Here is a 17042-nt window from a genome sequence, read left to right as displayed (position 1 = left end):
GGGAGGAGGTGGTTGGAGGAGACTGGGGGAGGAGGAGGGTGGAGGAGACTGGGGGGGAGGAGGGTGGAGGAGACTGGGGGAGGAGGAGGTGGGTGGAGGAGATGGGGGGGAGGAGGGTGGAGGAGACTGGGGGGGAGGAGGTGGGTGGAGGAGACTGGGGGAGGAGGTGGAGGAGACTGGGGGAGGAGGTGGAGGAGGAGACTGGGGGAGGAGGTGGGGGAGGAGACTGGGGGAGGAGGTGGGTGGAGGAGACTGGGGGAGGAGGTGGGTGGAGGAGACTGGGGGAGGAGTTTGGAGGAGAGGAGGGTGTAGGAGGGAGGAGAGAAGGGAGGAGGTGGAGGAGGTTGGAGGAGGAGGATATGGGGGGAGGAGGGTCGAGGTGGGTGGAGGAGGTGGTGGGTGGGTGGGTGGAGGTTGGAGGAGTGGAGGTCGTTGGTTGAGGAGGAGTTGGGGGGGGTGGAGGAGGTGGTTGGTGGAGGAGGAGGTGGTTGGTGGAGGAGGAGGTGGTTGGTGGAGGAGGAGGAGAGGAGGAGCAGACAGACACAGAAAGACAGCCCTCGGAATGCATAATCACACAGACACACACACAGAAGGGTAGACACACGGTGGGTTGATACACGGATAAATAGATGGATGGACTGATGGACAGAAAGACAGGGATGGACTGAACACATAGAGAGACAGAAACACAGGAGCTGTGTGTGTTACGACAATGAAAGCATTCTCCCAGCCCTCCACATCAGGCTTGTCTCCTCTCCTTGCAGCTGTTTGACCACATCGTGCAGTGTATCAGTGACTTCCTGGACTACATGGGCATGAAGAACACTCGTCTTCCGCTCGGCTTCACCTTCTCCTTCCCCTGCTACCAGAAAGCCATAGACACGGTAGGGTTTGCATTATAAGCGCTACTTTACTTCACTAGTGACACCAGGAATATTGAGCTACGTATAATGCAGAGATGCTACCGACCTAGATCCAATGGGTCCCGTTCTGCTGGGTTTTCCACAGGGCACCTTGGTGAGCTGGACCAAAGGCTTTAAGGCCACCGGCTGTCAAGGAAATGACGTGGTGGACATGCTGAGGGAGGCCATCAAGAGACGCAACGTGAGCGAGACGGAAACGAGAGAAGAAATGTATCAAAATGAGTGTCTCATGTAGCCTAGCAACAGATGTTGTGAAAACAGTGAAGGTTTCCGTTGGAGTAGCGCCAGGTAGCAGCAGACTACATCTGTGAGGCTTGCTGGTGACTGAAGCGTGTGTGGGTGCTTTTTTTTGTGTGTTTGTGTGCAGGAGTTTGACTTGGACATCGTGGCGATCGTCAACGACACAGTTGGAACGATGATGAGCTGTGCCTATGAGGACCCGCAGTGTGAAATAGGACTCATCGCGGGTGTGTGTGTGTGTGTGTGTGTGTGTGTGTGTGTGTGTGTGTGTGTGTGTGTGTGTGTGTGTGTGTGTGTGTGTGTGTGTGTGTGTGTGTGTGTGTGTGTGTGTGTGAGACTCCTAACCCTTACCTGCACATTAATGATGAATAGTAGATCTCGGTAGGATGCTGTGAGTCCTAATGTCGTTGAGTTGTGCGCTCCACAGGGACCGGCAGTAACGTGTGTTACATGGAGGAGCTGAGCAACGTGGAGAAACTTCACGTCCCGCAGAACGGGAAGGAAGGGAGGAACGGGGGGAAGGTGGAGGAAGAGTGTACCGAAGCGCAAGCTAAAGACGTAATTGTGTGTCATTTCAATTTCAATTAATTATAATTTGAAAGGGACCATGTGCAATTAAAACCTGAATGTAGCCAACCAGAGTTAGCTTTAGGCTAATTTACATCTGCATTACCTAGATACAAGTAAATACAACACATATAAAAACATCAAACATCCTTCAACAAGTAAGGACATGTAACTCATCAAGGGGGCAGTGAACAATATTACAACTTTTTGTCCACATAGGGGGGGACACTCTTCAACCAGGGTCAAACGACCGCGCTATGACCTACCAGGTTGTGTTATAGTTGTGCATTAGAAAAAAAGCCCCCCGCCGGCTCTGAAGACCCTGCTGCGCGTTGTGCTCCCCACAGGGACGCGAAGCCGGGGAGGAAGAGGAAGAGGAGGAGGAGCAGAGCGGCCCCAACGTGAGGATGTGTATAAACACAGAGTGGGGGGGCTTGGGGGAGGACGGCTGTCTGGATGACATCATCACGCCCTACGACAGCGCCGTGGACCGCGACTCGCTCAACCAGGGGAGGCAGAGGTGTGTGGGCTACTGGGTGTGTGAGTGGGTGTGTGTGTGAGTGGGTGTGTGTGTGTGTGTGTGGATGTGTGTGTGTGTGTGTGTGTGTGTGTGTGTGTGCTTTTGTGTTTGTGAGCAGGCGTGTCTGCGTCAGGTGTGTGTGTGTGTGTGGGGTGAGTGCATGTTTGTGTGGGTGTGGCGTGTGTATCATATTTGTTTATTTATTTATTTGATCATTTATTTGTTTGGCATTGCAAAACATTAACTTTGCATGTATGTTTCCATAAGTTAATATCCCAATATGTGTGTGTGTGTGTGTGTGTGCGTGTAGATTTGAAAAGATGACCAGTGGACTGTATTTAGGAGAGATTGTCCGTCAGGTCCTGCTGGATCTGACCCGGAGAGGTTTGCTGTTCAGAGGACACGTCACTGAAGCCTTAAAAACACCGGGGATATTCCACACCAAATACCTTTCACAGATAGAGAGGCAAGTACAGTGTGTGGTACATCGTGTGTTTTATTGATTGATCCATTGATTGTGTTTTTATTACCATGGTTACATAATATTAAACGATTAAAATAATTGTGCATGGGAAACCTCTTTAATTTCAAATCGCTGTGCCTCTACGTTATCTTCTGATTTGAGTTAATGAATTGTGTGTTGTTATTGCCTCCCTCTAGTGACCGCTTGGCGCTACTGCAGGTCAGATCTATTCTACAGCAGCTGGGGCTGGAGAGCACTATCAATGACAGCATCGTCGTGAAAGAGGTAGGCAAGGGACAGCTGAACACATTCATGGAGACTTTAAAAAAGGAACCTGGATGCCAATGTTCTTAAAGAACAAATTATTCCGATTAATTTGAACATTGCGACCTGGGCCAAGTATAAACACGTCGATAAAGAGCAACTCTTTAACTCTTTAACCTTCCTGTCGTGTTCGGGTCAAATCTGACCGATTTCCATTTCGATCAATCATTAATATTGTGTTTTACATTTATTTGCCTCGAGGGCTTATGATATCCTCCACACTAGGCATTTGAACATATATAATTGCTGATGACACACACACACACACACACACACACACACACACACACACACACACACACACACACACACACACACACACACACACACACACACATTCCACCCAACATGAACCCCTTTCAGACTGAACAATCAGGTGTCCTCTCTTTCCCGGGCTTATGTGCCTATCCCCCTACGTGAACCACACCTTCCAAACTAAACGTATAACACCTGTTCCACATCTCAAAGTTACCAATTAGGTGTTTGCTATGGGAACCCGGCTCTTTCCCAGGCTTATGTGCCCATCCCCCCACGTGAACCACACTTTCGACACAAAATGTAGGATATCTTCTTACAGATCCCCCATGTATAAATTGCTTGTGCATTGCTCTTATTTTACTCTGAACACAATGAGTCGGCGCCCGATCAGACGATTTGCGGCTATTGACCTTTTTTTTGTCAAACTGATGAAGAGGGGATTGAAGTTGAACCAGAAATGGAGGAGGACGTCTCAGAAATAGGAGACAACGATCCTGATTTCGATCCAGACCATCATGAGACCGAGCAGATGGCGAGGAAGAGGCCCCTTAGGAAGGGGCCCCTGAGGAAGAGGCACCTGGGGAGAGGCACCTGGGGAGGGGGCCCCTGGGGAGAGGCACCTGGGGAAGACACACCTGAGATGACATTCCAGTCCAAGAGTGGCAACTTGCTCTGGTATTCATCCCCCCAAGGCAGAGGAGGCAGAGCAAGAGGGGAAAATATCATTAGGATGATGCCAGGGCCAACACGGTATGCAACATCTCGTGTGGATGACATCAAGTCCAGCTTCCAACTCTTTTTACCAGAGTCCATTGTGGAAATTATACTGGCGATGACAAACCTGGAAGGGGGGCGTGTGTTTGCGGACACATGGAAGGCATTGGACCAGGTAGACCCCCAAGCCTACATGGCTCTGTTGATTCTAGCAGGAGAACATCGGTCCAACAATGAGGCTACAAAAAGTCTGTGGGATGCAGAGTCAGGGAGGCCTATAATCCGGTCAACTATGTCTGCCGCAGTTTCATGTCCTCTCAAGAGTTATCAGATTTGATGACAGAGCTACAAGACCTTTCCTCTGGCAAGACGACAAACTGGCTGCCATCAGGAACGTTTGGATCAGGTGGGTGGAGCGCCTACCACTGATGTACAATCCAGGCTCTGAGGTGACAGTGGAAGAGCGCCTGCATGTATATAATGCATATGTGGTGTGGACAGCGATCGGCCGAGCCTGGAATCAGGGGAAACGTTTCAAGAGGAGACTCTTCCTGGCAGAGCTTGGGAAAGCTTTGGTGACTCCTCTAATTCAACAACGCCAGCACCTTCCCGGCACACCAGCCTCTGGCAGTCTGGTGAGGAGTCTGCAAGCCCCCGCCACTGCCCTGGCCGCTCTCCCCGCAAAACAGGGGCAGAAACGGAAGAGATGTTTAGATTTTTCTGTCTTTTTTTTTTTTTTTTACAATAAATGTTAATTTTGGAATACAACTTTCAATTTCTGTCTCTATTCACTGCGGTTATTCATTTAAACCAGTAGTCTGAGACATTGTTTACAGGTTAAAAGGGAGTTAAATAAAATTTGGTGATGATCAATGGTTTTTGTGTGGATGTAAGGGCAGTTAACACAGGCCAGTCAAATTTGACCGGGAGCACGAAAGTAAGGGGGGGGGAGAAACGAACACGACACAAAGGTTAAGAATGTAAATGATGAACACACACACGGATCACGCAGCATGAAACAGGCCTTAGGGAACGAAGCCTGCGCGCATGGTTGTGCAAGTGCCCTAAGCGGCTGCATGGTATCTGAGCCCCATTGTGTTGTGTTTCATTGTGCGCGTGGTTGTGTAGGTGTGTGGTGCCGTGTCCCGTCGAGCTGCTCAGATGTGCGGGGCGGGGATGGCTGCGGTGGTGGATAAGATCAGAGAGAACCGTGGACTGGACCATCTGGACGTCACCGTAGGGGTGGACGGGACGCTGTACAAACTACACCCACAGTGAGTTCATTATCTGTTGGAGCGCTCAACTCTTATCCCTAGAAAACACATCCACAGGGAGGTAGTGATCTCTCATTTCTGGATCTTCTGTGTCTGCTCTATGATGAATGAAATGTTATTATAACTAGTAGTGTTGGTTGTAGTAGGGCTATATCTAACATTATATACATTATATATGTTTCACTTTCTCTTTTCTACCTCCTCCTTCTCTTTCTCCTTCTCTCTATCTCTTCTTCCTCCTCCTCCTCCTCCTCCTCCTCCTCCTCCTCCTCCTCTTCCATCATCTCTTCCTCCTCTTCCATCTTCTCCTCCTCTATCTCCTCCTCTTCCTTTCCTATCTTCTCCTCCTCCTCCTCTTCAATCATCTCCTCCTCCTCTTTCTCTATCTCCTCCTCCTCTTTCTCTATCTCCTCCTCCTCTTCCATCTTCTCCTCCTCTATCTCCTCCTCTTCCTCTCCTATCTTCTCCTCCTCCTCCTCTTTTTCTATCTCCTCCTCCTCTTTCTCTATCTCCTCCTCCTCTTCTATCTATTCCACCTCCTTCTCTTCGAGTATTTCCTCCTTCTCGTTGATCGTCTCTTCCTCCTCTTCTATCTTCTCCTCCTCTTCCTCTTCTATCTTCTCCCCCTCCTTCTCTTCAATCATCTCCTCCTCGTCAATCATCTCCTCTTCCTCTCTTATCTCCTCCTCCTCCTCCTCCAGTTTCTCCATGGTGCTCCAGGACACGGTGAGGGCCCTGGCCCCCCAGTGTCAGGTGACCTTCACCCTGTCTGAGGAGGGCAGTGGGAAGGGAGCGGCCCTGATCACGGCTGTGGCCAGAGGCGGCCCGGCCCGCTCCTAACGGCGCCCTCCGTCCCGCGGCCCACTTCAGTTCACACGGACTGTCTCCTTTCCAACCATCGCCATTCATATACGGGACGTCCGGAAGACAAACAGGACATTTATAAATTGTTATCTGGTTTATTAATCTTCATTGAGTTTCTGAGCTTGAGTAATTAGGTTTATGCCCCTTATGTCGAACAGCGACTGCTATTGACAGTTGGTGCTATTGACCCGTCATTTTTCCAAATTTCATATTTTCCTCGCTTCACAACTAATCTAGATGTAACCGCAGTCACGGTCACAATGAGGCCCCATTAACCATGGAGTACAGTGAGTTAGCCGACGTTTTGGCTTGTCTTGGCTCGTACCATGAGCTGCTTTCTGTGTTGATTGTTTACCGACACTATATGTGGTTGCTGCTGCCTGATTTCAGTATTTTTAATGACTCGATGTTCATTTTAAGGACTAGCCGTTTCTCCTAGCCATCTTACTAAAAACAGACTGGACTTTTTTATTCTAGCATCATGTTGATAATCACAGAATTATCAGGGATTTTAAAATATGTATATATTTTACATGCAAAAATAAATATTAATTAATTTCTGTGTGATTTAAAATATATGTTTTTGTATTTCTTGTTCTTTGTGTGTGCGTGTGAGTGTGTTTGTGAGTGTTTGTGTGTGTGTGTCGTGTATGCGTGTGTTGGCGTGTATGCGCACAATGTGTTAGTCAGCAGCATCTCAGATTAGATGAAGAGTAGGAGGAGGAGGAGGAGTGCTGGAATCCTGCTGACTCAAAGCCCAGGAGGACAACTGTTGGCCTCGGCTCAGTAGGCTCTATAACATCTGATTGTGTCTCGGGATTCTGTTCTGTCCTGCCAGATTCTCTCTCTCTCTCTCTCTCTCTCTCTCTCTCTCTCTCTCTCTCTCTCTCTCTCTCTCTCTCTCTCTCTCTCTCTCTCTCTCTCTCTCTCTCTCTCTCTCTCTCTCTCTCTCTCTCTCTCTCTCTCTCTCTCTCTCTCTCTGTGCATTGAAACCTCAATGATATGTTTATTTGTGTATGGCTGTAAGGTGCATTTTATGTAAAATATCCTTATGATACTTTATCTAATCTTAAAATAGTATTGATTAATAGAAACAAAAAAATGCAGGTATTTATTAATAGTTTTCTGCTCTTATCTTTCTAATGAATGATTATTGAAGGATGGATGGCTGGCTGGATGGACAGAGAACTGCATGTTCAGAGTAGAGCACACAGTAACTAAGTCAGTCAGGGATTAGCATGTTACGATGCAATCAGCAGAGAGCTGCGTCACACACACAAACACACACACACACACACACACACACACACACACACACACACACACACACACACACACACACACACACACACACACACACACACAGAACAGTAATCCCTGACCTTCCCATAGTGACCTGGAATTCCCTTACCTTGATGACACACTCTCACACTCCACCACACATTCTGACAATGCAGCTCAACTGACGTAGCTACTTGGCTGCTGACCTTGCAGCTCCGGCAATATCAGCACAGGGTCATTTCCCTACGGTTCATGCAAAAGGGTAGTGCAAAGTCAAATTCACTCAAATGTCACGCCTATCTTAGATTCCATATGATTCCATCACATTTGTTATATTGTTTCTTTCTGCTTGTCTGCCTGTTTGTCTGTATGTATGACTGTCTGTTTGTCTGTGGCAGGCCGGTGCCTGCCTGCCTTCTTGCCTGCCTTCCTGCCTGCCTGTCTGTCTATTTCTGTCTATGTGAAGATGTGGGTGACAGCATTCGTCTCTCCTGTAAGTTAACAATAAGAGCTTTGACACAAATACAAGCACACCCACAATGTTGGACCGCTAGGTCTAGAACAAGGATCTAGAATGATCTGGAAGTACCCATGAGCCTATAAGACGTTCTGACCCAGCGGCTGAAACATTGGATTGTTATCATTTGTCGTGATGGTTCCATTGAGTTTAATCAAGGTGAGTCTTCTGATTTGTTCCATGTACTTCCTCACCCCATGTTGAACATGTGATATCTGTGTCTAACAGTGTGTTTGTAAAAAGATGGGATGAGCAGAGAGTGGGGATCCAGGGGACCGGTTCGCAGACGCTTCCTCTCTCACAGAACCGGACGCGGGCGGGACACGTGGTCAGAGGCATCACCATGGCAACCCCTGTGACAGTCACACCTGTCGCACGCGGGGCCCAGCTGGATCATGGGAAGTGGCGGGCCGAGGAGGTAATAACCAATCACAGTAATCCCTTTTTGTGCCGAGTCTGGATCTGCAGCAGCGGACTTCGCAGATTCTTGTCTGAGACGTTGGGACCTGCAGCCCAGCCGGGTTGATAGTAGTAGTAGTTAAGTAGCTGATGTTCGTATAAGTAGTGGTAGGATTTGCTCCAGGGTAACTATGGCTGTTGCTGCCCGTGGGGCGGAGGAAGATAGTGACGGCGCGATAACGGGCGGACAATGGATCGCTTCCATGGAAACGGTTGAGGATCTGAAAGAGGCGTGGACAAAGGTTGCACCTGTAGGTATCTGGCATATTTAAATGCTCAAATACTGGAAATATACCCAGACCCCTCTAAAGCAATTGTTTTGCTTTTATATTATCGTTGCCACACTTTTGTGCAAATTTATACAAGATATAAGTATGAGATTGAATATGATTGTGGATATAATAGATTCGCATTTTGAACCGATAAGCTATTCTTATTGTGTCTCTGGACTTGTATAAGTCAGGGTTGGCAGGCGCAGAGATAAGATGTCTGTTGAGGAGAGTTACAACACAAGAGTTGGTGCAATACAGCCACAGTACTTTTCCAGTGAGAGAAGTTGCCACCACTGAAGAGAAAGACGTGTCACATAGTATCACATGGACATTTGATTATACAGTAGATGCCGTAGTGAATCCAATGATTGCCGATACGAGAACAATATCCATCTCCTATGGATTTGGTTCAGATGCTTATGAGCTTTCATCTGTTGTGTGGTGTCAATGATTACGTGTCATCAGTACTGTGTTGGCTGCTCACGAGCTCGTTGGCTGTGTGTATGTGAAGTCTTTGTGTTCAGTGGTCAGACAACAGAGAACGGCTTTTGTCATGCTGATTGCCCAGGCGAAGAAACCAGAGTGTGGGAGGGAATTGATTGACTGGGTGGGTGGATTTTTCTACCAAGTTACCCACTTTATAGTTTGCTGGAGAATATGAGCAGAATAAGTTAGTGTGTCACTCAATGTGAATGGATGAATGGCTGAAGGATAACATTTATATTCGGTATCAGAGAGAGCAGTGAGTGACGTGCACAGTGGACCAGACGTGCAGTGATGCACCCACACCAGACGAGGGAGAAGGTGGGGTTGAGGGGAAGAGGAATTTACAGAATGATGACACATTCCGAGCAACACTTTATGGTCAGGTGACGAATTTCCTGTTTAAATGCAGCCTTTAGAGTGAAGTTGATTGGCTTTGGCAGGAGGACACCCATTTTCCCTCCTTCTTTGTCATCGTCTGCCTCCACCCTCCCACCAGTCACACGCTCCTCCTTTGCCGGCTTTGCCTTCATCACAGAACACGCCAGCCAATCACTGGGCAGAGGGTGTGTCACTCAACCCTCCGTGACTAACCTGCTTAACCAATGAGAGGGCACAGTTTAAAGACCGGCTCCCCGCCTCCTCTCTCTTCCTCTTTTTCGCCTCCTTGTCTCCTCCCCTTTGGTGTCTTACAGCTCGGCTTTCAGTCCCGCCCCCCCCCCCCACACTTCCTGGCTTAACAGAGAAAGAGAGCTAGGGAGGGAGCTGGAGAGAGCGCAGGAGAGACAGAGGGGAAGCAGTGCTGCACAGTTTTTACCTCCACATGCTGCAGCTCTGCCTAGTGTAGCTCACGGATTGTACCAAGTGTAGACTTACCTATGTTTTAGTTGTGTTCATGTGAGGGATAGGGATAGACTTAAGGTACTTTTTAGGGGGGGAGATCTTTGTTTGTCTGCAGTGTATGCACGTGTGTGTGTGTGTGTGTGTGTGTGTGCGTGTGTGTGACAGTGCCATTGTGGCTGTGTGTGTTTAACATACAGAAAGATATATTCTCAGGATGATTGCGGCCCAGTTGATAGCCTATTACTTCACGGAACTTAAGGATGACCAGGTTAAGAAGGTGAGTCACCATCTCTGTGTCCTCCATGACTGATGGGGGTTTCCCTTGTGAGTTGTGTGTGCCGGTGACTGTGTCTTTGGGTTTTGAGTTATACATTTGTGTGTACAAGAAGAAGAGAGCTATACTGTATGTTTATCAAATGTTTGTTTTGCAGGGAGAGGTTAGGCAGAGGAGAGGAGACAGCGAGTGGTAGAGGTCATTAAATGTATTTCCCTGTCCTCATTGGAGCCAGCCATTTTTGCTTCAGATACCGCCCAGGTGTGTGTGGAGTGTAAAGTATGGAGTGTGTGTGTGTGTGTGTGTGTGTGTGTGTGTGTGTGTGTGTGTGTGTGTGTGTGTGTGTGTGTGTGTGTGTGTGTGTGTGTGTGTGTGTGTCGGAGATCTGCCTTTGGGTGAGTAGTGAACAAGGTGGTGGGGAATTAAGCAATAAATAAGAGTTGAGGATGAAGGGGGTTGGAAAAAGGGAACAGAGAACCACTGATCCACGAGAGAGAGAGAGAGAGAGAGAGAGAGAGAGAGAGAGAGAGAGAGAGAGAGAGAGAGAGAGAGAGAGAGAGAGAGAGAGAGAGAGAGAGAGAGAGAGAGAGAGAGAGAGAGAGAGAGAGAGAGAGAGAGAGAGAGTATGATGAAAGAGAGGATGTGACCGATAGAGCCAGCCCATGGTCAATGTGCTGAGCCATTTGACTTTGCAGCACTCCGGGGTCAACCAGTCCTTTGTCAATGTTACTGTCATGTTGGCTGAGACAGCAAATCTGCAGTCGCTCTACTGGGGTCAAATAGGAGAAAGTTTTGCTTTAAGGATGGAAAAGGGAGGGAAGAGACGCAGAAGCTGGCACCTAGTGCGACCTAAACAAAATCTCTCAACAACATAATCTCACAACGTAGTCTCATAGTCATGTGAGATTGTATATAGATAGCCTCATATACATAGTTATACATAGTCTCACGTATAACGTGTTTACCTTGTGGGTTGGACAGCCTAGTGGTCAACCAGGATGTTAGAAGGAAGTTAGCAAGCACGACCGAGGGATTGAGGAAAGGAGAAGCTAGCGAGGTAAAAGGAAACAAGGGAGCCACTTAGTTGTGACAGGACAGGTAAGGGGAGGATAGAGATGGGTAAGGTACACAGACGAGGAGGTATGCAACGAGGAAGCACGGCCAGATAGGAGAGGAGATCGGGGAAGAGATTGGAAAGGAGATAGGGAGGAAATAGCAGAGGCGATAGCATACGAGGAGATAGGAGTGGAGGTAAGGGAGGAGGTATCAGAGGAGGTAGGAGAGGTGGTAAGAGAGGAGATTGAAGAAGAGGTAAGAAAGTAGGTATGAGAGGAGAGTGTAGAGAAGTTAAGTGAGGAGGTAGGAGAGGTGGTAAGGGGCGAGGTAGGAGAGGTGGCAGAGGAAGCCAAAGGTGGTTTAAGAGGAGAATGAAGAGGAGGTAGGAGAGGAGGTAAGGGAGCAGGTAGGAGATGAAGTGAGGGAGCAGATAGGAGAAGAGGTAAGGGAGGAGGTAGGACAGGAGGTAAGGGAGCAGGTAGGAGAGGAGGTAAGGGGGGACTTGAACAGAGTGAATATGTGTTCTTTCATGATATTCTGTGGGTTGGGGGCCAGCTGCCCCCACAGCTATGTACAGTGCTGTATAACTGACTTGACTGGTTGGCCAGGCCGAGGGCCGAACAAAACAGGTGTTGTGTTTCCGCAATAGCTTAGGTGGTCTAGGATTTCAGCCAAGTAAATGGCAGATTCGGTGATGATTAAATGTATTGTTGGCCGCCTTTATGTGTCTACTCTGTTCCTTTCTGCGTACGCAAATCCATAAACATTTCAAAGCTAAAAGGGCTTTTCCTCACTTGACATCTTTATGAATGCTATGACTTGTGTCGTCATTTTGAGGCAGGGTCCCTTTAAGGGCGCTTAATGATGACATCGGAAGGCAAGGGCTTGACCTAACACCCTGGGTCAATCAGTGACCCATCATGTTATCAGTGTCATTTTGTTTTATTGTTCCCCAGGAACTTCTTTCCCTTTTGAAGTTTGGTGTCACCTCATTGTCTCCTCACCCAGTTAGTGTTTTATTACTCTTTTTCTCATACGCTCTCTGCATTTCCCCGCAGTGTTCCCACAGCTTGTTAGTGGTCCCAGATATTTGTATCTGCAAGGTTTAATGACTAAATGAGCCCTGAGATACAGTATCCCTCTTTGTCCTTTCCCGTCTCCTTCCTGTTACACCGTAGCGTCCTGCGTCCCTAAAATAGGCCAGCTTTACACCATGTGACCGCAGGTGAAAGGAGGAGAAGGCTTAGGAGACACACACACACACACACACACACACACACACACATACACACACACACACACACACACACACACACACACACACACACACACACACACACACACACACACACACACACACGAGATTGCCACTGTTTGTATTTACACTCGTACCCAAAGCAGCAAGGAGCGGTTAGCATAAGGGAGTTAGCTTAACGAGTTGGATGCTCGTATCAATGGGATATCTTATGTTAATGTTGTTGGAGACGAGGTGAGACGTTGTGGGTCTATTTACTGCAGTGAAGGAGCTATCGTTTACCATCATCCAGCTTTAATCAAGTCCACTGCAGTGTCCTTGACTGTCTGCTTCCACTGGTGAGGGAGGTGTGTGGGTGGGTGGTCGGGCCGTACCATGCGTGCGTGTGTCCGTCTGTTGTAGAAGCGAGAGGGCAAAACGGAGGACGGCATTTTTCCACATATAAACTGAAGCCGGGGGTAGAGAGGTGTCGTCACGCTCATGTCCACACACACACACACACACACACACACACACACACACACACACACACACACACACACACACACACACACACACACACACACACACACACACACACACACACACACGCAGCGGGGTCTGGTTTCATCAGCTTCCCTCGGCAGCCTCCCTATGACGACAATACCAGGGGGCAGGGGGGGGTGAGAGACGCAGTGGAGAGAGGAGGAGGAGGAGGAGGAGGAGGAGGGGGTGGGGTGTGGGAGGAGCCTAGATCCGCTAGTCAGAGGCCTGGGGACAGTTGGGAAATGTAGTGTGCAGTGTGTTCTCCTCAGAGTCTGGTGACGATCGCCGGGGAGAATTAGGGGAGGGGTAGAAAGCAACGCATCGGTTTTAGTAAGAGAGGGAGGGAGGCGAGACTAAAGGAGAATGGAGATGGAGAGACCACATGGGTCATTCAACACCACGGTGTACCCAGAACTGATTAAGGACAGGTCTGTTTCTGAGTGCTGTGTTGGTTCCCTGGAGTTCTGTGTAAAAACACGCGTACACACACAAGGACATCCCAATGTCACCTTAGATAGAAGGGAGTGTACCCTGGTAGAATTGAAGCCGTAAGCGCTCTACACTGTTAATGTCCGGCCCAGAGCTGTGCCTGCATGCTGCCGGTTTGTCCTCTACTGGGGTAAAGTACAGAGTCATGAACACAGATGCTAATGTTGCTCTTGCAATGGGGGATTATATGGTTCAACTGGGTTCCTTCGCTTCGTCTCCTGCCTTGGGGGTTCCACTCATCTGGGCTGCTCAGCTAAAGGCTATATTGTCATTCAAATAAGACCAAGAGGCCCATCTTGAAGTAGGCTGGCTATTGGATGTGACAATGTAATGCAGGACATGAAGTAATGTACTGCATTACATTGCAATGTGTTGGTTAGGTTAAGTTTTTCTTCCCCATTTTTTAGTACATTTCCTGATTACTGTCACAAGTTCATACAAATACATTTTGGTACGGTTGGTTTTAGTTTGCGAGTTGCCATACTTTATTTATTCGATTGCTAAGCTGATCTGTAGCTATAAGCTTTATTTTGGATTATTTCCTGGGTGTGTGAATAAAGCTTACAAGGAAATACAGTTGGCATGTGACTTCTATACCAGGAAATATAACATTCCGCAGAACCATCGTCATGACATGTGCCCCTTTGTGTGGGAGGGGTTTGTGTGTGTGTGTGTGTGTGTGTGTGTGTGTGTGTGTGTGTGTGTGTGTGTGTGTGTGTGTGTGTGTGTGTGTGTGTGTGTGTGTGTGTGTGTGTGTGTGTGTGTGTGTGTGCGCGCACGCGCGCGTTGCCTTTTGTGTCCCAATCGTTTGTGACTTGGCCAAAGTTTCAAGATTACACCCTTGCCAGGATCAACATCCCATATAATCAGCATTATATGACGTATTTCACTATTGAATTCCCCAATGTTGAATTTACTAGAACTACAAGCCCACGCTTGCGTGGCTTTCCGTATGATGTTGAAACACGCATAAAAAAGGCAGAATGGACCCTGGTGTGTGTTCCAATGAAAATGCCCTTTCTATGGTTTTATAGAAAGGGAAATCAAGAGTTCTGTCTTTTCATCAGTGTTACCCTTTTGCTTTAAAGGCTTCCTCTTGTATGCTGCACATCTGTATCAGCAAATGTAAAAAAAAAATATTTTTAAAACCACAAATAAAACAGTAACAGAAACAATTTCTCGTCGACCTTTCTCGTTTCCTCCCAGATCGACAAGTACCTGTACTCCATGCGCTTCTCCGAGGAGACGCTGTCGGACATCATGCAGCGCTTCCGCCGGGAGCTGGCCCGGGGCCTCGGTCAGGACACCAACCCCACCGCCACGCTCAAGATGCTGCCCACCTTCGTGCACTCTATCCCCGACGGCTCAGGTGCGTACCCCCAGGTGGTGCGTCTCCTCCCGGGATCTACCCTTGTTGCGTACCCCGTCGGGGCGGAGTGGGCCTGACCTGTAGGGGGTTATGTTAGCGACGTTGTTATTGTTGTAGCGTGTTACCGTGGGTATGAGTTTGACTATTCGTGTTTAGTATTGGTGAGAGTGGTCAATAATGGAAATATGAGGCATAGAACTAAACAACGTTCCGACATCTCTTCCTCAAACTTGTGGTCCATTTGATTAACTTAGAAATTAGTTTTTCTCATATGAGAATGACCTCGGCTTGGTCGGCTACTATATTAACTGGCCACATAAAAAACAGTTGCCCTAGTCATGTCGAAAAACACAATGTTATTTTTTTTAAAATGGCCTCAATTATGGGTCAATTACAGTTGAAGGGCAGTTTTCTCCTCTTTCTTGAGTAAACACATAGAGCATAACTAACCCTTACCCTCCTTTTGCAGTAGTCGAAACTTTGGTTGCTAGTAGCTGCCATGATAACCTTGAATGGCCTGTTATCTGAAGGCCACATATCACTCACTTAATCTATATATGCGTCTATTCTTTAGTCCCAATCTTTTCGGAATTACCAGTGTTAAACTCCAATGCTTTTGTCCTTGAATCCAAAAATGTTTTGTCTATGTTTGGAACAAGCTGTACCACAGTGTAGCGTCAAACAGCTAGCGCCCGTGAAGTGGTTTAGATAGGCAGGTCTTATGGGATTTGTAGTCTAGAAGGCTGAAGGCTGGTCCATCGGGACAACCACATCGTTACGTATTTAACTCCAGAGTAATTATAACCTATTTTTTTTAAGGCTCGACCGGCGAAAACAATCTATAATCCTTTGTTTATCAATCAAACACAAATATACAATTTTAAGGCTTTTGGTTTTTGTTTGCTGATCAGGATTCAAAGCTGTCCCCTTTCCAGGAAGTCCCCCTCATCCACCACCCCAGAGACACCAGCGCACCATGCACACATACACACCAGCTGCCACAAGTCCTGTTCAACCCTAGCATGGGAAATCAGTATACCTGTGGTACACACACACCAACGGACGGAAGTAAAACACGTTCTACCGCAAATATGCACCTGCAGATAAGCCTGGTTACTACTATGGACAGAGGTCAAATGATCGCACCCATCAGAGCTCTAATTATTTGTTTCCTTGTGCGCATTGCTGAGTTGCTTCATTGTGAGTCTTTCATATACAGATAGTGACACCACCCAGACTACTCAGCTTCCCATTTGCACCTTGTTTTTTAAAAATTCAAAATGTAATTTTATATTATAAGTTTTAAGTAAACATATATTTTTTTGTGAGTAGCCTCTCTGTATCACAGCAGTTGAGGAAGTGTATCCTGTCCACTATCAAACTCAGTCTGATCTGTAAAATACTACAGATCAGTAGTATTTTAAATACTACTAAGAAGTAGTACTCCCATTGTGAGCGACAGTTGGCTCACAATGTGTACTCGAGTCAAAGCATACCAGGACTTTTACTTTTACCCACCTAGAGTCATCCATCACTGCTGATGGGTTTATGAAGCAGTTTCATTGACTGAGCCCCAAGAGTATCACACCACCTCAGATGTGCTTTGGGATAAATCCAAAGCCGTCTTAAGAGTAGAAAGTCCTCCATTCAGATTAGAAAGTGTTCCTGTTCAGCCATGTGCCTCCAGAATTTAGATTAGTAATAAGTTACAACTGATATTGAATTTATTTACGATCGGTTTGATGAGGCTTCAAATTTTATGTTCACAAATTTGAATGCGAAGGAAAGTTGAACTAATTTACTCTTAAAGCGGCTGATCAAAGGATCACGGGAACACAAATGAAAATGGCTGCTTGTCTCTTTCTCCGTCTAGAGAAGGGAGACTTCATAGCGCTGGATCTGGGGGGCAGTGCCTTCCGCATCCTGCGTGTGCGCGTGAGCCACGAGAAGAAGCAGACTGTTCAGATGGAGAGCGAGATCTACGACACGCCGGAAGACATCATCCACGGCAACGGCACCAGGGTACGTCCACCGCGGCGAGCCTCGGTCGAGCGCCGGCGCCACTTCTTAAG

The 17042-nt window shown here is 47.6% G+C and overlaps 1 protein-coding gene across 7 annotated transcripts in view; it reads left to right on the top strand.

The window, feature by feature from the left end:
• The window catches only part of LOC115558187 (hexokinase-1), a 36055-nt gene that overhangs the window by 9341 nt on the left and 9672 nt on the right, over nt 1-17042 (top strand). The window contains exons 13-21 of one of the 7 annotated variants that reach the window (XM_030376070.1): nt 765-884; nt 1009-1104; nt 1291-1390; nt 1591-1727; nt 2078-2250; nt 2561-2716; nt 2911-2998; nt 5138-5283; nt 5985-6723. The exons of 1 other annotated variant lie outside the window; for it this stretch is intronic. In XM_030376070.1, coding sequence (XP_030231930.1) covers nt 765-884; nt 1009-1104; nt 1291-1390; nt 1591-1727; nt 2078-2250; nt 2561-2716; nt 2911-2998; nt 5138-5283; nt 5985-6123 — 1155 coding nt within the window. In that variant the 3' untranslated portion in view covers nt 6124-6723. Of the gene's footprint in view, nt 1-764; nt 885-1008; nt 1105-1290; nt 1391-1590; nt 1728-2077; nt 2251-2560; nt 2717-2910; nt 2999-5137; nt 5284-5984; nt 6724-8214; nt 8364-8472; nt 8656-9892; nt 10280-14807; nt 14971-16843; nt 16993-17042 lie in introns of those variants that run through there. 5 more of the 7 variants (XM_030376069.1, XM_030376068.1, XM_030376072.1 and 2 more) reach the window with 5 other exon arrangements.

The sequence above is a fragment of the Gadus morhua genome, chromosome 14 (assembly GCF_902167405.1).
Source record: "Gadus morhua chromosome 14, gadMor3.0, whole genome shotgun sequence".
NCBI classification, from domain to species: domain Eukaryota; kingdom Metazoa; phylum Chordata; class Actinopteri; order Gadiformes; family Gadidae; genus Gadus; species Gadus morhua.
Note: the sequence above shows the minus strand (reverse complement) of the source record. Positions and strands in the feature narration are given on the sequence as shown.